General features: G+C 46.5%; 1 protein-coding gene across 1 annotated transcript in view; it reads left to right on the plus strand.

The window, feature by feature from the left end:
• LOC120028035 (zinc finger homeobox protein 4-like) overlaps window positions 1-20,000 on the plus strand; it is a 47,286-nt gene that overhangs the window by 23,504 nt on the left and 3,782 nt on the right. Inside the window, exons 2-7 of the mRNA XM_038973173.1 lie at window positions 1-55; window positions 11,275-11,408; window positions 12,195-12,401; window positions 12,998-13,118; window positions 13,370-18,781; window positions 19,297-20,000. The exon at window positions 1-55 is cut by the window's left edge and continues 35 nt beyond it; the exon at window positions 19,297-20,000 is cut by the window's right edge and continues 3,782 nt beyond it. Of these exons, the coding sequence (XP_038829101.1) occupies window positions 1-55; window positions 11,275-11,408; window positions 12,195-12,401; window positions 12,998-13,118; window positions 13,370-18,781; window positions 19,297-20,000 (6,633 nt within the window). The remainder of the gene's footprint in view (window positions 56-11,274; window positions 11,409-12,194; window positions 12,402-12,997; window positions 13,119-13,369; window positions 18,782-19,296) is intronic.

Genomic DNA, 20,000 nt, shown 5'->3' on the forward strand with positions numbered 1-20,000 from the left:
CGCTCTTCCTCCAGGCCTGGCCTCAACGACAGAGAGCTGGCTGACAGAGAACACAGTAAGAACACACACACCAACCCATACCTTCAACCCATCTATGTGTGTGTAGCATGTGAAGGCTTCAGACTAGCCTTTCTAAACACTCCATCAGAGAGAGAGAATGAGAGAGAGCACAGTAGAATACCAGAAACAGCACAGTAGAATACCAGAAACAGCACAGCAGAATACCAGAAACAGCACAGTAGAATACCAGAAACAGCACAGTAGAATACCAGAAACAGCACAGTAGAATACCAGAAACAGCACAGTAGAATACCAGAAACAGCACAGTAGAATACCAGAAACAGCACAGTAGAATACCAGAAACAGCACAGTAGAATACCAGAAACAGCACAGTAGAATACCAGAAACAGCACAGTAGAATACCAGAAACAGCACAGCAGAATACCAGAAACCGCACAGCAGAATACCAGAAACAGCACAGTAGAATACCAGAAACAGCACAGTAGAATACCAGAAACAGCACAGAAGAATACCAAAAACCGCACAGAAGAATACCAGAAACAGCACAGAAGAATACCAGAAACAGCACAGTAGAATACCAGAAACAGCACAGTAGAATACCAGAAACAGCACAGAAGAATACCAGAAACAGCACAGTAGAATACCAGAAACAGCACAGTAGAATACCAGAAACAGCACAGCAGAATACCAGAAACAGCACAGTAGAATACCAGAAACAGCACAGTAGAATACCAGAAACAGCACAGTAGAATACCAGAAACAGCACAGTAGAATACCAGAAACAGCACAGTAGAATACCAGAAACAGCACAGCAGAATACCAGAAACAGCACAGTAGAATACCAGAAACAGCACAGTAGAATACCAGAAACAGCACAGTAGAATACCAGAAACAGCACAGCAGAATACCAGAAACAGTACAGAAGAATACCAGAAACAGCACAGAAGAATACCAGAAAGCAACCAGTAACCAAAATGTCCAAACCCTCTTAGATAACTTTCTGGATACCACATTCCCTCACAGTAAAGAAGGCGTCAATCTAGCAGTAAAAAACATCAACTATATATACAGGAAAAGAAGCACAACTGAAATTGATAAAAAACAAAAGAAAAAAGACCACAGATGCCAACTGGTTTGATGCAGATTTTAAAATTATAAGGAAAAAACTTAGAATACTATCCAACCAAAAGCACAGAGACCCAAATAATGGTGAATTACGCCTTTAATACTGTGAAAATTTAAAACTCTATAAACGTACATTCAGAACCAAAAAAGCACAGTACAACAGCAAGCAGCTGACACTAATTGAGGAGTCCATAAACACAAACAAATTCTGACAAAATTGGAGAAAACTAAAAAAAATCTAAACAAGAGGAATTAGCGATACAAAATTATGACATATGGACAACCCATTTTAAAACACTCTACAACACCGTTCAAATTGACACAAACGCAGAACAACGCCAAATTCATGAGAAGTTGAATGGATTAGAAAAAGCTATAAAGGACAATCAAAATCCATTGGACTCCCCAATTACTGACCAGGAGCTCTATAAGAAACTTCAGGCCCTCAAATTTTTATAAAAAAGCATGCGGACCTGAATGGCATCCTAAATGAGATGCTCAAACTCACTAGTGCAAAATTTAAATTGGCTATATTAAAACTGTTTAATTTGGTCCTGAGTGTAGGTTATTTCCCTGACATCTGGAATCAAGGACTCATAACCCCAATCTTTAAGAACGGAGACAAATTTGACCCTAACAATTACAGAGACATTTGTGTGAACGGTAACCTGGGGAAGGTTTTCTGTAGTATTATAAATGTAAGAGCTCTACATTTCCTTAATAAGCACAATGTCTTGAGTAAAAGCCAAATTGGATTTATATCAAAACATTGCACGACTGATCATATTTACATCCTACAAACCCTAATAGATAAACATGTCAAACCAAAATAATACCAAAATATACGCTTGCTTTATAGACTTCCAAAAAGCTTTTGATTCTATTTGGGTACAGGATGTGTTCTACAAAGTTATTGAAAGTGGTGTAGGAGGTAAAACATATGACATAATTAAATCAATGTATACTGGCAATAGGTGCAGCATTAAAATTGGCAAAAGAACAGAATTCTTTAACCAGGGGCGGGGCCTTCACCAGGGTTGTAATCTGAGCCCTGCTCTCTTCAATATTTACATCAACGAATTGGCCACTATTCTAGAAAAATCCTCAGCCCCTGGTGTTAGTCTCCACAATTCAGAGATTAAATGCCTACTCTTCGCAGACGACCTATGCCTGCTGTTACCAACAGCACATGGCCTACAGCAGAGCTTGGACCTGCTAGAGCAGTACTGCCAGACCTGGGCCGGATCTCAGGGAATTAGACCAAAGTTCTCAATTGGTACAACATATATAGAGTACTGCACACACTACAATTACTTAGGTTTAAAAATAAGCTCAACTGGACACCATAATGATGCAGTGAATGAACTGAGAGAGAAAGCACGCAGGGCATTCTAAGCCATTAAAAAAACAAATTAAAATTGAAATACCTATTAACATTTGGCTAAAACTAATTGAATGTGTCATTGAACCAATTGCACTTTATGGCAGCGAGGTATGGGGTCCACTTGCAAAACAAGATTTCATCAAATGGGACAAACACCCCATTGAAACCCCGCATGCAGAGTTCTGTAAGATTCTGTAAGATTCTCCTACATGTCCAGAGGAAAACAATGCATGCAGGGCAGAATTAGGCCAATATCCACTAATAATAAAAACTCAAAAAAGAGCAATTAAGTTTTTGGAAACATCTAAAATACAATGACCCCCTCTCATATCATTACCAAGCCCTTCAATGCCAAGAGCTGAGCAAAGAAAAAAGTCCCCTCATCCAGCAGGTCCTGGGGCTGAGTTCACAAATGTGTTCTACTAACACACTGAAGCCTCAGGACCAGAACATCCAATCAATCAGAATAAAATAAATTACAACACAGTCAAAACAAACTACATTGCTTATTGGGAAACACAAGCACAAACACAAACCAAAATGCAGTGCTATCTGGCCCCCTAAATTGACAGTACACCATGGTTAACTATGTGACCATGGTTACTGATCAAAACCTTAGAAAAACCTTGACAAATTACAGGCTCAATGAGCACAGCCTTGCCATTGAGAAGGGTAGACACAGGAAAACCTGGCTCCCTGTAGAGGAAAGGCTGTGCAAAACAGCAGAACCTGAGACAGAGCTGCATTTCCTGACTAAATGTAAAAAATATAAAACAATTAGAGTGTGTAATTTCCCCAAATTTGAAAACCTTTTTAAAGGTTTAAAATACCTCTCTGATGAGGATAGGCTGCCCGTCCTGTTGGGGGAGGACGCAGAGAGCTGTGGGTTGGCAGCGCACTACATTGCTGCCTGCCATAAGATGAGGAACAGTGTCTGACAGACCAATCAACCTGCACATGTACTCTACTGTATAATTATTGTTGTTGTTCAATGTATGGTTATTTTGACCCTTGGTTATTTTTGTTACTGTTGTCCCGTTGACAATTTTGATTCTTCTTATTTTAATATTGTAAAAATCCAAAGTAAGCTTTGGCAATATGTATATTGTTACGTCATGCCAATAAAGCAAATTGAATTTAATTGAGAGAGAGAGAGAGAGAGAGAGAGAGAGAGAAGGAGAGAGAAAGATAATGAGAGAGAAAGAAAGTGAGAAGGGGAGAGAGAGAGAGAATGAGAGAGAGAGAGAAAGAAAGAAAGATAATGAGAGAGAGAGAGAGAGAGAGGAGGGAGAGAGAGAGAGGATGGAGAGAGAAAGATAATGAGAGAGAAAGAAAGAGACTGAGAGAGAGAGAGAGAGAGGAGGGAGAGATAGAGAGCGAGCGAGAGGAGGGAGTGAGAGAGAGAAAGATAATGAGAGAGAAAGAAAGAGACTGAGAGAGAGAGAGAGAGAGAGAGAGAGAGAGAGGAGGGAGAGATAGAGAGCGAGCGAGAGGAGGGAGTGAGAGTGAGTGAGAGGAGGGAGAGAGAGAGCGAGAGGAGGGAGTGAGAGAGAGCGAGAGGAGGGAGAGAGAGAGCGAGAGGAGGGAGTGAGAGTGAGTGAGAGGAGGGAGTGAGAGAGAGCGAGAGGAGGGAGTGAGAGAGTGAGAGAAGGGAGTGAGAGAGAGTGAGAGGAGGGAGTGAGCGTGAGGAGGGAGTGAGCGTGAGTGAGAGGAGGGAGTGAGAGTGAGTGAGAGGAGGGAGTGAGATAGTGGGAGTGAGTGAGAGAGTCAGAGGAGGGAGTGAGAGAGAGGGAGTGGGAGTGAGTGAGAGGATGGAGTGAGAGAGAGAGAGAGGATAAATTAGAGAATATAACCATCCAGTGACCAGACCCCAGATTATTTTTTAATCAAATCAGTTGGCATGCTTGTAATTCATAAGCTCCTTGTATTAATCTTGCCTGTACTTGTGCCCTCTCCGATGACATATTCATTTTTCATAAGCGCAGGATTAGACAGCACGCATGTATATGTTTTACTAATATCGCACCACATCCTTGTAACCCTTAAATTAGTTTTTCCCCCTCTCCCTCTCTTTTTTTATTTTGTTTTGTTCCATCCATCATTTGCCTGATAGACCCTGGCCAATGTATGTCCCCATCACAATGCTTTTTGCTGAATGGGAATTTAAAAGAGAGAAAAATGACACACACAAAATACATAATCTGCATCCGTTTGTAATGTAAGGATGGTGGTGCATGATCAGAGAGGAGAGGCCCTGTTTTCTAATGGCTGTAACATCCATCCCCTGGAGCTAGCTAGCATCTGGTCTGGCCGTCCCCTTGCTTGGCTTGGCTACATCGAATTTATCCAAATATCCACTCACATCACATGGCCTGTTTATGGATGAGATGGAAATCCATGCCCGAGATGAATATTACATGGCCTCACTCTCTACCTTATTCTCCCTCCCTCCTGCATGCTATACCTAGCTCCATAATGTTGGGTTCAGTGGAGCAGAAGGAGTGCTGAGAGAGACAGCGAGGGCTATTCGTTAGCTAGTCAACTATCTCTCAGCTCACACACACACACACCGAGCTAGTCATCTATCGCTCAGCTCTATGTCAGTGGCAGGGACCAAAGTCAATGCAGTTGTAAATGAGAGTCGCAGTTTTCACAGTTGTAGTCGCAGTTGTAAATGAGAACTTGTTTTCAACTGGCCTACCTGGTTAAATGAAGGTGAAAAAATACAAATCAAAATGCATTTACACTCCCGTATTACCAGCAGTATCATTACCAGCAGCATGGTCTGGCCTGGTTTGGCCTGATCTGGCCTGGTTTGGTCTGGTTTGGTCTGGCCTGGTTTGGCCTGGCCTGGTTTGGCCTGGTGTGGTTTGGTCTGGTCTGGTTTGGTCTGGTCTAGTCTGGCCTGGCCTGGTTTTGTCTGGCCAGGTCTGGTTTTGCCTGGTCTGCTCTGGCCTGGTCTGGTTTGGTCTGGTTTGGCCTGTTCTGGCCTGGTCTGGTTGCTTGTTGTTGTGCTCTGCTCTTATTTTGCTCTTTTCCAGCTTAAAAAGTGAGATTTAGATTTAGTGTGTCCATCTCCGTGCCCAATCTGCGATGAGGATAATTGTAAAACACACAGCAGTAAACTCCGGGGAGGCAGCTTAAACACAAACCACATATCCAAGACCGAGATCTCTTAAACAAAGAGTCACAGAGAGAGAGAGAGAGATGGAGAGAAAGAGGGAGAGGTGGAGAGAGAGAGATGGAGAAAAAGAGAGGTGGAGAGAAAGAGAGATGGAGAGAGAGAGAGAGAGATGGAGAGGGAGAGATGAGAGCTTTTCCCTTGCTTCATTGACATTGTCTTTTTTTAATCCAGTGTCATTTTAGATGAATTCTAATCCATGTTTCATTTTCCATGCAAATGTCCCTATGTGGATTAATTCCAGATTGCTTTGTGCAGTGTAGAGATGGAGCATGTCAGTGGTATGGCTTAGGGGCCTCTCTTTATAAATATCTTACTAAACAAAGACCCTGCATGAAAATCAGCCTGTCAGCTAAGGAAATTACTGACTCTACCTGCTTCAAATTAGCAAGGAAATTAGTCATTGTTTGTTTGGCCCAATGTTGTTGTATTCATTTCTCATAAAATTTGAATTCTACAGATGAGTGAAACGAAACGGGAAAAGTATGCAAACGAGATCAAATCTGGAATATTTTAGATGAACAAATTCCTATTTGCAAAACATGTTTGTTTGCACGGATGTGTCCCATAAATTTAGCCAGATTTGAAATTAGGATTGGTCAATCTCTGCCGTTCCTAGATGTTAGATTAAAATATATTAAACATATTAGCATATTTAATTATAAGCCTACAGCTATTAGTTTTATTTTGATTTTAATCATTGCGTGGGTGAATGTCTTGATCAATTTGTCAAATGTGACATCCGCTCCCTTCATATTCATCTCTCATTAAAAACAAGACGAGGATGAGAAAATAAAAAAAGGCAACAAATAAAAATAGATTGCCTAAAAAATGGCATTAATTAAAATATACTTAATTTGGTCATTAGTTCCCCTCGAAAACATCTAGGTGCCTCTGTCCGTGTAACTTAGTGTGCTGCTGTTTGCCTGGCTGTGCTGCTCTGTCCGTGTGACTTAGTGTGCTGCTGTTTGCCTGGCTGTGCTGCTCTGTCCGTGTGACTTAGTGTGCTGCTGTTTGCCTGGCTGTGCTGCTCTGTCCGTGTGACTTAGTGTGCTGCTGTTTGCCTGGCTGTGCTGCTCTGTCCGTGTAACTTAGTGTGCTGCTGTTTGCCTGGCTGTGCTGCTCTGTCCGTGTGACTTAGTGTGCTGCTGTTTGCCTGGCTGTGCTGCTCTGTCCGTGTGACTTAGTGTGCTGCTGTTTGCCTGGCTGTGCTGCTCTGTCCGTGTGACTTAGTGTGCTGCTGTTTGCCTGGCTGTGCTGCTCTGTCCGTGTGACTTAGTGTGCTGCTGTTTGCCTGGCTGTGCTGCTCTGTCCGTGTGACTTAGTGTGCTGCTGTTTGCCTGGCTGTGCTGCTCTGTCCGTGGGAGTGTGGCATTCTAATGTTATCAGGTGACTCTGAGGTCAGGATAATACATAACCTTAGACCACTAGGCCTCTAAATCAACCTCTCTCTTTCCCTTTTCTCCCTCCTCTCTTTCTCTTTCTCTCTCTTCCCCACCCATCGCTCTCTCTCTCTCTCCCTCAATTCCTCTCCCCCCTCTCTCTCTCCCCCTTCTCTATCTCTCCCTCCATTTTGCTCTCTCTACCTTCTCTCTCTCTGCCTCTCTCCCACCCTCCCTCTTTCTCTCTGTCCATTGTCAGAGTAAATTTACTGCCCTGTAACCTAAGCCCCTCTGCCAAATCTCAGGACTGCTAAATTGAATAGTAAATCCAACCAGCCTCTGACCAGCAGAGCCCTCTTAACAAAATCTTAGAAATATATGTTATTTTACTGACTTGTACCCAATATTGTATTGCTCTATTTTTATTTTTATAGATTGTTTATGTTTAAAGATTAGATAGTAATTATGTATTTCTAAAGAAAAATGTGATAACACGTAATAACACATGAACCTCCGGTTTTTGTGAAAATGAAGTTTGCTGCGTTAGATTTACCGTAAAGGGCGCATGCAGAAATAGGTATGTGAGAAAACCATTAGGAGCGATTCTATTGTCGGCATTGCTTTTGAGTAACAATTTAGGACAGAATTATCCTGGTGTTCAAGAGAGAACTGGATTGGACACACTGGTGTATGTGTTTGAGTGTGTATCTGTGTACGTCATGCACACATTTGTGTGTGCGTATATATGTGTGTATACTTGTGTCTGTGTATACACTTGGCGTCCTAACTACCATTGACAGTAGTAAATAAAGATGGGTGGGGAAGCATGGTTGTTTTCTCTCCTGCGATGCAAACGGTCTGAACGTCATAAATCACTTTTTGATTTATCTAATCAGCCAAGGTCCTGCTGTAGCCAGCCATTTGTCATTGTAGGAGGAACCTTGTCAGGCCTGTTCTAGCCCTCGCCTCGTCGCCCCACTGCCTCGCCTCATCGCCCCACTGCCTCTCCGGCGCGCTGCACAGCATCCGGACACGCAGGGAGAGAGAGAAAATAGGAGCGTCATTAAGTGTGAGGCTCAGAAACAAAGGAGAATGAGACATCTCTCTCTCTTTCTCTCTCCCCCGCCTCTCTCCCCCCACATCTTTTTATTTTCTTTATGACCATTCAGGGGCCAAGGAAGAAAAGGACAGTGTGTTAGATGGAGATAGGTAGCAGAGAATTAGACACCAGCTATCATGTACAGTCAAGTGCATAGATGTAGTGTACATAGTTTCCCTACTCAAGTTGATCACATCATCTCGTGAAAGGCTCTGTGTAATTCCACTTACAATATGGATGAGAGGCATCTATAGTTTTGAATTCCACTGTGGGGGTCTTGAAATGGTCGCATGCATATGATGCATTTGCGGCGCTCGCCACTCAGCCCTGTGTGGTTGAAGAGGGATTCCATTTTGTCCATGGTGACAGTTTGTTTCTCCAGACAGTGGAGTGCCGCCTTGACTGTGACGGAGCTATAAACCTTGATGAAAACAGCATGATGATTAAGAAAAGAAATCAGTAGGACACACACACACACACACACACACACGCTATACATTCACATTCAATATGATGACAATCAATGTCAGTGGGGGCTACGCGTCTGTCTTCTCCTCGCCAGATTGTCAGTGTGTTTGCAACTGCCTCTTGTCCAGCAATCTCCTCCTCTCTCCTCCTGGATGTCATTTAGTTGTAAATTGACTGGAAGATGGAGGGAGAAAATTGAAAGATGAAATTAGAAACGGTCATAATAAATGGAGGGTGGGAGGGAAGGAGGGAAGGAGAGAGTAGAGAAAAGGTCAGGTGATTGTGATGGGTGTGACGAGACCAGACCCAACTGGCCAATGAGCTGGTAGGGTTTACTGTCATGAGATGTATGTGACATGGCTCACACACACACACACACACACACACACACACACACACACACACACACACACACACACACACACACACACACACACACACACACCAGCCCTGCAGGGCCATCAAAGACCAGCGGAGGGTTACCTTCATATTCCAGGCTGCAGAGAATTTCTCAGATGCTGTTGGAAATTCACATTGTGATTTCTTTTCTCTCCTTCTATTTTTTTATTTTCTTCTTCGCCTCACTCTGTCACTTTTCTTGACAGGCCAATATTTCAGACTGCAGATATAGGGGGATTACATATAAAATAAGTGGAAGTCCGCTTAATGCAGCAGAATTGAAATGCGTGAACGAGTGGGAGGAATTGATATGCACCGAGCACAAATACAGGGCAGGGAATAATATGGAATACAACATGTTGTTTTCTTCTTCTCTCCATGTATCAATGCTTTCCTTTTTGTATTTGTGCGACTACAGTGAAGCGTTGAGTTGCAAGAATGAGACTCACAATATTGCCTTGAGTAACCAGACAAGGGAGAGAGAGAAGAGGGAGAGGAGGGGATAGAGAGAGAGGGGGGGAGAGGAGATAGAAAAAGAGAGAGAGAGGAGGAGATAGACAGAGAGAGAGAGAGAGAGGGGGAGAGGAGGAGATAGAAAAAGAGAGAGAGAGAGAGAGAGGGAGGGAGAGGAGGAGATAGAAAAAGAGAGAGAGAGGGAGGGAGAGGAGGAGATAGAAAAAGAGAGAGGGAGGGAGAGGAGGAGATAGAAAAAGAGAAATTGAGAGGGAGGGAGAGGAGGAGATAGAAAAAGAGAGAGAGAGAGGGAGAGGAGGAGATAGAAAAAGAGAGAGAGAGGGAGGGAGAGGAGGAGATAGACAGAGAGAGAGAGAGGATGAGATAGAAAAAGAGAGAGAGAGAGGAGGAGATAGAAAAAGAGAGAGAGAGGAGGAGATAGACAGAGAGAGAGAGGAGGAGATAGAAAAAGAGAGAGAGAGGAGGAGATAGAAAAAGAGAGAGAGGGGGAGGGAGAGGATGAGATAGAAAAAGAGAGAGAGAGGGAGGGAGAGGAGGAGATAGAAAAAGAGAGTGAGAGGAGATAGAAAAAGAGAGAGAGGGAGGGAGGGAGAGGAGGAGATAGAAAAAGAGAGAGCGAGAGGGAGGGAGAGGAGGAGATAGAAAAAGAGAGAGAGGGAGGGAGAGGAGGAGATAGAAAAAGAGAGAGAGAGGGAGGGAGAGGAAAAGATAGAAAAAGAGAGTGAGAGGAGATAGAAAAAGAGAGAGAGGGAGGGAGGGAGAGGAGGAGATAGAAAAAGAGAGAGAGGGAGGGAGAGGAGGAGATAGAAAAAGAGAGCGAGAGGAGGAGATAGAAAAAGAGAGAGAGGGAGAGAGAGGAGGATATAGACAGAGAGAGAGAGAGAGAGAGAGAGAGGGAGAGAGAGAGAGAGAGAGGAGGAGATAGAGAGGGAGAAGCAGAGAGGGAGGGAGAGGGAGAGAGAGAGGAGGAGATAGACAGAGAAAGGAGCGTAGTGGGGTGCTACTGCTGTTTCTTTGTGTTGTGCAGAGAGAGTAAATTGCACTGGCAGAGTGTAGCTACACACACACACACACACACACACACATACATACATACATACACAGTTTGGCTGTATCTAAGGATGAGGTAATGAAAGATTTATCAGTGGGCAGCAGCGTCTCTATATACAACCAGAGGCTGATCTCTTAGCATTGGGTTCTGCTGCAGTCACGTAAACCACCTCCCCACCTCCAGCCGTGACCAGGAAACGGCTTGAATATTTAGTGTGTGTGTTTGCAGATGTGTGTGTATGTGTACATGTTTGCCTGATTGTGTACGTGTGTGTGTTTGGAGGAAGAGGGGTGCTAGATGCATATGGCCTAATGAAGTGTATAATATTACCATAACATTTTGTGTATGTCTTGCTGTGATAATGAGGCTGGTTTGATTTTCTCTCCATTTCTCCATGTCCTCGGGGCAGAATGACTCAATGTATATGAATGATAATTAGGAGGGTGATACAATAGGTCGACACTTCTAGCCCCACAGCCAATGTCTGTCACAAGATGAAAATCACGATGAAAATCACCACGTGTCCATCTGTATTTTAATTTGATACACATTACTTGTGACAGACATTGATTAATTGACCATTTTTTTGCCTTCATCCATTGAGAACTATGATTTTACTAGAATATATTTTTTTATAACAGAGATACAACACAATAAAATAATTTTCCTCTGTGCTGTCTTGTGTTTTAGGAGTGAACTCTCTGTCTAAAGAGTCTCCTGGATCCAACGCTGTGGGAAAACGCTCCATGCTGACAGAGAGACAGAATGACAGCCCGCCCAAAAGGCCCAAGTCTGCAGAGGGGAAGACCAGCGTTAACGAGCAGGTATGCTAAGCTAACTGCTAATGCTCCATGATAAACCGACAGGTAAAGCTATATTTAACCAGATAGCAGGTATGCTAAGAGTAAATGTCCTAGAGAGTAGTGTGCTGTCAACAGAACTCAAAGGGTTAACCCTAAACTAATCCCTCACTGACAGAACACTTCAGCATCACCCATAGAACGTTCTCGCTCCTTTGTGTTCTTAAGTGGAATGCCTACCTGCCTGCACCAGGCAAGGCTAGGCCCTCTCCCGGTCCCTCTCTCTTTGCATGTCTTTAAATGATATGTGTTTTTAAATTAGATTATGAAGTATTAGCTTGTCTGGTGGAGGGCCCTGAGTGGAAGGAGGCCTGAGTCATTTCAGAAATGGATTACATTAAGGCAGGTGGCTGGGGGCGGCCATTTTAGGAGTACTCCCTGTAATGAGGGCTAGGCGGGACACGGGGAGGCGACACACCTTTGTCAGCTCTAATCTCCTGATTAGAAATTCCCTCCAATCATGTTTCCCACTAATAAAATTGCACGAGTCGAGGGGCTTAAGTGCATTACATGGAAAGGCGCTTGATCTACATTTTGTGTGTAAAGGTAAAGTGGGACGAGAACAAGGGTGGGGGGGTAGTTACGATTTGTTTAGCTGAGGGGAAATTCAGTTCAATCTTTTAGCCCTAAGTGCATGAGACATCTTCGGAGCACTCTGTCGTCTAGGTTTCTCAGTGCTGTTAAAAATGACATGTTTTTACTTGTTCTGCAGTGTTTCCCAGTAATAAGCATTCTGTCTCTCTCTCCCAGCAGGTGCAGCAGTGCCCCTATTGTAACTACAGCAGTAAAGACGCCAACAGGATACAGCTCCACGTGGTGTCCCAGCATTCCATGCAGCAGCCAGTGATCAGCTGCCCACTGTGCCAAGACGTCCTGAGCAACAAGATCCACCTGCAGCTCCACCTCACACACCTGCACAGTGTGGCTCCAGACTGTGTTGAGAAACTGCTTATGACCGTATGTTTGATTCATAGATAACTTAAGAAAGAATGCGGAGGAAAAATCTAATTTGCTTCTAATGGCATTGCACATACAGTACATTTTTTCTCAATGTCTAAAGGTTCTCTGAAGAGTTTTCTTTAATCACTTTCAAGATCTATAATGTTGAAATGGCAAGTAGAAAAATGGCTTGGCTGTCCAGTGCTCCCTACAGTCCCATAACCAACTCTGGTCAGTGCTGTCACTGTGCAGTCCTATGCATTTATCCCACTCTCCCGAGAATACGTCATAAACCTGACAGTTAAGCAAATTCCACTTTCTGAAAATGACCTCTTTTTATTGTTGAGAGGCTAGTTGAAAAGTACACCTCTTTAACATGTTTTTTGGTATTTGCGGTGAACTTTTTGACTCAACGTCTTAACCGCTGCACTATCATTATTGTTAATATCAATAAAAAATATTGTCAGCAGCACCTGCACCAATATTATAGTTATTAAATGATAGATTATCTGTTATTACATTTTATATTTTGATGCTTTTTAATACCATTTTGTTATGATGCATGTTGCAATTATGGATGTTATGATTAAGATGATGTTGTGTGACTTTGATAGGTGGCTGGGCCTGATGTGATGGTGCCCAATAACATGATGCATCCTTCACCTGGACAAGACAACGCTCTGTCTCTGATGGATGCTTCTGCTGTTCTCTCTGAGAAGTATCGAAAGCCCACAGGTACGCAGAGCTCGTTTACCCCTGCCGGTATTGAATGCACTGTTTTGAGGTTGTTTGGAAAGTGTCATTATTTCACCATCTTGAGTTACAGTAAGTGTCCTTGGGTTGTAGAAGGGCCCTGCTACACAAATGAAACAAAATATTATTTATTTTCACCAGACAAGTTTTACATTTCCAGACATGATATTCAGTGCATTTGTACAATGTCTTTTGTTCATGAATTTAATTGGTTTTTCATTGTCCTTGCTCAGGGAACAGTTCCAAGGAAGAGATGAACAGCACAGGCCAAGGCAAGAGTGAACTAGACCTCCATGGAGAGGAACACAAACCCCCCAAGGATGGGTCTGAAGCCCCAGACTGGAAGAGGTCTGTTGTGATCGGGCAGGATCGAAAGAGCCCTGACTCCCTCCAGGACCATCTGAATGACCTCCAGAGATGCCAGCAGCAACAGCAACAGCTCTCGGTCTCCGACCGCCACGTCTACAAATACCGCTGCAACCACTGCAGCCTGGCCTTCAAGACCATGCAGAAGCTGCAGATACATTCCCAGTACCATGCCATCCGGGCGGCCACCATGTGCAGCCTCTGCCAACGGAGCTTCCGGACATTCTTGGCGCTCCGGAAGCACTTGGAGAACGGACATCCGGAGCTGAGCGAAGCCGAGGTCCAGCAGCTCTGCGGCAGCCTGCAGGTAAACGGAGATTTCCTCTCCGAGAGCGAGGCCAGGGCCTACGAGGAGGCCCAGCAGGCCTTCGAACAGGAAATGGAGAAAGACGATGAGCTGGATCTGGAAGAGAAGGCCAGCCCAACAGGAAGTGACAGTAGCTCGTTGCTAGATGACATGGGAGCCGAAACTAAGCGAACCCTCCCCTTCAGGAAAGGCCCCAACTTCACCATGGAGAAGTTCCTGGACCCGTCCCGGCCGTACAAGTGCACAGTGTGTAAGGAGTCCTTCACCCAGAAAAACATCCTCCTGGTCCACTACAACTCTGTCTCTCACCTGCACAAGCTGAAGAAGGTTCTCCAGGAGGCCTCCAGCCCGGTTCCTGCAGAGACCAACAACAATGTAGACAACAAACCATTCAAATGCAATATCTGCAATGTTGCCTACAGCCAAAGCTCAACCCTGGAGATCCACATGAGGTCTGTGCTGCATCAGACCAAAGCTAGAACTGCCAAAACAGAGACAAGCAGCAGCAGTAGCAGTGGAGGGAGTGGGAACACTAGTGGTGTGGCTCCATGCAGTAGCCCAGCCCCAAACGTACAAGGCAACAACACCAACTCAGACACTGCTAGAAGCGTGACGCCGTCGGCTAACAAAGAAAACACTGTAGATGCCAAAGAAGCCAAAAACAGCAGCAACAACGCAAAGCAAACTACTGATCATGTCTCTGCACAGCAAAGCCATCAGAACGCTCAGTCCCAAGCTCAGCTACAGATGCAGCTCCAACACGAGCTCCAGCAGCAGGCTGCCTTTTTCCAGCCCCAGTTCCTTAACCCGGCTTTCTTCCCCCAGTTCGGCATGACCCCAGAGGCTCTGCTTCAGTTCCAGCAGCCACAGTTCCTGTTCCCCTTCTACATCCCAGGGGCAGAATTCAACCTGAGCCCAGAGCTGGCTCTTCACTCAGCCGCCGCTTTCGGAATGCCAGGATTGACTGGTTCTTTCCTGGAAGACCTGAAGCAGCAGATGCAGCAGCAACACCAGCTACAGCAGGCTCAGGCTCAGCAGCAGGCTCAGGCTCAGCAGCAGGCTCAGCAACAGCAGCAACAAGCATCCCAGTTGCAGCTCCAGCAGCAGAAAAACCAGCAACTGCAGAGCCACAAGCCCAAAATGGAGCCCAATGCTGTGTCAGTGTCTGACATACAGATGTCCAGAGAGGCAGAAGAGCATCTGGAAAAACAAGAGAGCAAAGCAAAGATGGAGAATGGAGGGGATGGAGTCAGTGAGGGAGGAAAGGACAACAAAGACAAAAAGTCCAAGTTTCCCGAGCCACTGATTCCTCCTCCACGTATCGTGTCAGGAGCCAGAGGAAATGCAGCCAAGGCCCTTCTGGAGAACTTTGGATTTGAGCTGGTCATCCAGTACAATGAAAACAGGCAGAAAAACCAGAAGAAAAATAAAGAAGGAGAACAACAACAACAATCGCAAAAAGTGGAGATCAATAACGACAAGCTGGAATGTGGGATATGTGGAAAGCTCTTCTCCAACATGCTCATTCTCAAAAGCCACCAAGAGCACATCCATGGACAGTTCTTCCCTTATGGAGAGCTGGAGAAGTTTGCCCAGCAGTACAGAGAGGCCTATGACAAGCTTTACCCCATTAACCCCCCTTCCCCAGAGACTCCCCCACCTCCGCCTCCCCCTCCTCCTCCCCCACCAGCCCCAGTGACCACCCAGCAAGCTCCCTCCAACTCCATGAGCAAGCCCCAGATCCAGGCCCCATCCCCTGCCCCTCAACAGGCTACCCAGCCCCAGCCACCACTCCCACCTCCCCCTCCTCCACCGCCCTCTGCACCCCCACAGGTTTCTCCCTCTTCCGTCCCACTAGATTTCTCCCTTTTCCCCCCTCTGATGATGCAGTCCATCCAGCACCAAGGGTTACACCCTCAACTCGCCCTGCAGCTGCCTACAATGGACTCCCTGTCCTCTGATCTCACCCAGCTCTGTCAGCAGCAGTTAGGCCTCGATCCAAACTTCCTGAGGCAGTCCCAGTTCAAGCGCCCCCGAACCCGCATCACGGACGACCAGCTGAAGGTCCTCAGAGCTCACTTTGACATCAACAACTCGCCCAATGAGGAGCAGATTCAAGAGATGGCCGACAAGTCCGGCCTCCCCCAGAAAGTCATCAAGCACTGGTTCCGTAACACCCTCTTTAAAGAGAGGCAACGAAGCAAAGATTCTCCTTATAACTTCAACATTCCACCTATTACCACATTGGAGGATATTAGGCTGGAGTCCCAGTATAGTACACTGGAGTACTACAGGACTGATGCCACTTTGAACAAGAGGTCCTCCAGGACAAGGTTCACTGACTACCAACTGAGGGTCCTGCAGGACTTCTTTGACACAAACGCTTACCCGAAAGACGATGAGATTGAGCAGCTCTCCACTGTGCTTAACCTGCCATCAAGGGTCATCGTTGTGTGGTTCCAAAACGCCCGCCAGAAGGCCCGGAAGAGCTACGAGAACCAGGCAGATGCTAAAGACAACGAGAAGAAAGAACTGACGAATGAGCGCTACATCCGCACCAACAACATGCAGTACCAGTGCAAGAAATGCAGTGTGGTGTTCCCGCGAATCTTTGACCTGATCACCCACCAGAAGAAGACGTGCTACAAGGATGAGGATGAGGAAGGGAATGAGGACAACCAATCTGAAGAGTACATGGATATGGGAGAGCCAGGCCCAGCTAAGCACCCAGAGTCATCCAAGCATCATCATGTAACAGCCACTAGCTCAGGCTCCAGCTCCCCTCTGATGCCCTCCCCTCGCCCCAACCTGGGGAAGACCTCGCCCAAGCCTGAACCTCCCTCTGAGCCCAAACCTAAAGAGCCAGAACCTGCCCCTTCCCCAGTTATGATGAAGTCTCTACCAGAGCCCAGACCCTCCAAGGCCTCCACCCCTCAGCCACCCCCTCAGAAGACCTCCCAGCCCCAGATGTCCAGACCCCACTCCCAGCCTCAGTCAGCCGCCATCCCCTCCAGCCCCCTCTCCCTCGCCCTCTCCTCCCTCACTAACAGCCTCCCTCCCCAGATGCTCCAATACCAGTGCGACCAGTGCAAGATAGCCTTCCCAAGTGTTGAGCTATGGCAGGAGCACCAGCATATGCATTTCTTGGCTGCCCAGAACCAGTTCCTCCATTCCCAGTTCTTGGAAAGGCCCATGGACATGCCTTATATGATCTTCGACCCCAATAATCCTCTGATGACTAGCCAGCTGCTATCGGGAGGACTCCAGATGCCAATTCAAAGCGGCTCTGGTTTGTCCTCAGGCCCTGGCTCTGGCTCCATGAAGAGAAAACTAGACGAGAAAGAGGATGGATCCAATGAAAAAGATAACGGAAACATGACTGAAGAACAGCACAGAGACAAACGTCTCAGAACTACCATCACCCCAGAACAACTAGAGATCCTCTACGACAAATACTTGCTGGACTCAAATCCCACAAGGAAGATGCTGGATCACATCGCCCGTGAGGTCGGCCTGAAGAAGAGAGTGGTGCAGGTGTGGTTTCAGAACACACGCGCCCGAGAGAGAAAGGGACAGTTCAGAGCTTTGGGGCCCTCCCAGTCACACAAGAAATGCCCTTTTTGCCGGGCGCTGTTCAAGGCCAAGTCAGCTTTGGACAGCCATATCCGCTCTAGACACTGGCATGAAGCCAAACAGGCAGGGTTTAGTCTGCCCAATAGCCCACTGATGAACCAAGACGATGGAGGCGAGAGCCCACACAAGTACAACTTCTTTGAGTATCCACAGCTACCCACCAAGACTGAGCCGAATGAGTACGAGCTGCCCCCAGCCTCCTCAACGCCAGTCAAACCATCTGAGGCACCGTTAAAAAACTTATTGAGCCCTTCATCCTTAAAAGCAGAAAATTGTGATGAATCTGAAGGGCTTAACATTAATTCTGCAGAGGCCTCATCCTACGACATCAACAACAAAATGGACTTTGACGAAACCTCGTCCATCAACACGGCCATAAGTGACGCCACAACCGGAGACGAAGGCAACAACGAGTTAGAGAGCCTCACGGCCAATGGAGGGGACAAGCTGGGATGCGACAGCAAGAGCAACCAGGCCCAGAGCTCTGACGGGGGAGGCGATGACCGCTTCCCCTTCAGCATGGTGAGCCCCTCCCTTAGCTACTCGGGCAAGGACGGAGACTCCTGCTCCTACTCCTACTCCTACTACAGCTCCAGAGATGACGACATGGACGACAACAACGACCAGAGCGAGACCTCCAGCCTGACCGACCCCAGCTCTCCCAGCCCCTTCGGAAGTGGAAACCCCTTCAAGTCTGGGAAGGGCAGCGGCAGTGGTGGCGATAGACCAGGCCACAAGCGCTTCAGGACTCAGATGAGCAACCTTCAGCTGAAAGTCCTCAAAGCTTGCTTTAGCGACTACCGCACACCAACCATGCATGAGTGTGAGATGCTGGGCAGCGAGATTGGCCTCCCCAAGCGCGTGATTCAGGTGTGGTTCCAGAATGCCCGCGCCAAGGAAAAGAAGTTCAAAATCAACATCGGAAAGCCATTCATGATCAGTCAAGGCGGGCCGGATGGGCCCCGGCCGGAGTGTACTTTGTGTGGTGTGAAGTACACTGCCCGGATGTCCATCCGCGACCACATCTTCTCCAAACAGCACATTGCTAAAGTGCAGGAGACTCTGGGCAACCAGGTGGACAGAGAGAAGGACTATCTAACGCCCACCACGGTCCGTCAGCTGATGGCTCAGCAGGAGATGGATCGTCTGAAAAAGGCCGGGAGCGACGGGTTCAGCAGCCTGGCCGCCCAGCAGCTTCAGACTGCAATGGACCAGAACAATGCACTTCACGGCCTCAGCCTGCCCTCAGGCTACCCCGGGATCTCTGGACTTCCGCCGGTACTACTTCCTGGGGTCAACGGGCCGTCCTCACTTCCTGTTTACCCACCCAACACACCTGGTGAGTTAGTATGACGAACATAGAACACACAGAGAATAGTAGCTTTATTATGAACATTTATTGTCCGTACTTTATATGCACAAAAGACTCTTTCTCTACTCTACTTTCTCTGCTCATTCCATTACAGTGTTGTTGTTGGTGGGTATAGAGATATTTTGACCAAACGTTGGAGATTTTGTAAAGGACACTTTAATGCATGATCTCAACGTTCAGTGCGGAACTACTAAGTCAAATAATAATTTAAAAGCAAATGCATTTTTATCATTGGTTTTATTTGTGGTGTTTATTTCCCCTTCTCTCCTTTGATGTGGGTTTGGTATATTTATAATATCCTCATGTTGGTATCTCATAAGGCGCATGTGACAATTTTGATCCATAACAAAATCTTTAAAAAATAAAATAAAGTATATCATAACTGCAAACATTTCCATAATGTCATACTGAACACTATTTCAATAGTAATGTTAGGGTGAATATAAATATATTTCAATATAATTTATACCACTGTATTTCAGCTTTAGCGTCTCCCGGTGCTGGTATGCTTGGGTTCCCCACCCCAGCCACCCCCTCTCCTGCCATGTCTCTCAGCACTACCCCAACCAAGACTCTTCTGCAGACTCCTCCACCTCCTCCTCCTCCTCCTCCTCCACCTCCTCCTGTTTCCTCCATCCCTCTGACTTCAACCAACCACATTGAGCAGCACAGAAAATACCAAGAGAGAGACAGCAACAACAGCAGCAGCAAGAAATCAGTGGAGAAACCGCACCACCAGAAGAAGGCAAAGGAAAGAGAAGCGGAGAATGGCGGCCGTCCACAAACCCCCAACGTCAGCCACAACAAGAAGAGGGAAAAGCCGTATCCAGCCATGGGCAAACCAGGAAGTGAGGGCCATCTGGATGCCGCTCAACTGCAGGCTCTTCAGAACGCCCTGGCCGGCGTCACAGACCCAAGCTCCTTCCTGGGAGGCCAGTTCCTGCCTTACTTCCTCCCGGGCTTCGCCAACAGCTTTTCGCCCCAGCTCCTTGGAGGAATGCAGGCCGGGGGATACTTCCCTCCATTCGGCGGGATAGAGAACCTATTCCCATACGGACCTGCTGCCATCCCGCAGGCCGCCATGGCGGGGATGAATCCCACTGCCCTCCTGCAGCAGTATCAGCAGTACCAGCAGTCTCTCCAGGACTCCCTGCAGAAGCAGCAACAGCAGCAGCAGCAGCAGCAG

The sequence above is a fragment of the Salvelinus namaycush genome, chromosome 33, assembly GCF_016432855.1.
Source record: "Salvelinus namaycush isolate Seneca chromosome 33, SaNama_1.0, whole genome shotgun sequence".
NCBI lineage: Eukaryota > Metazoa > Chordata > Actinopteri > Salmoniformes > Salmonidae > Salvelinus > Salvelinus namaycush.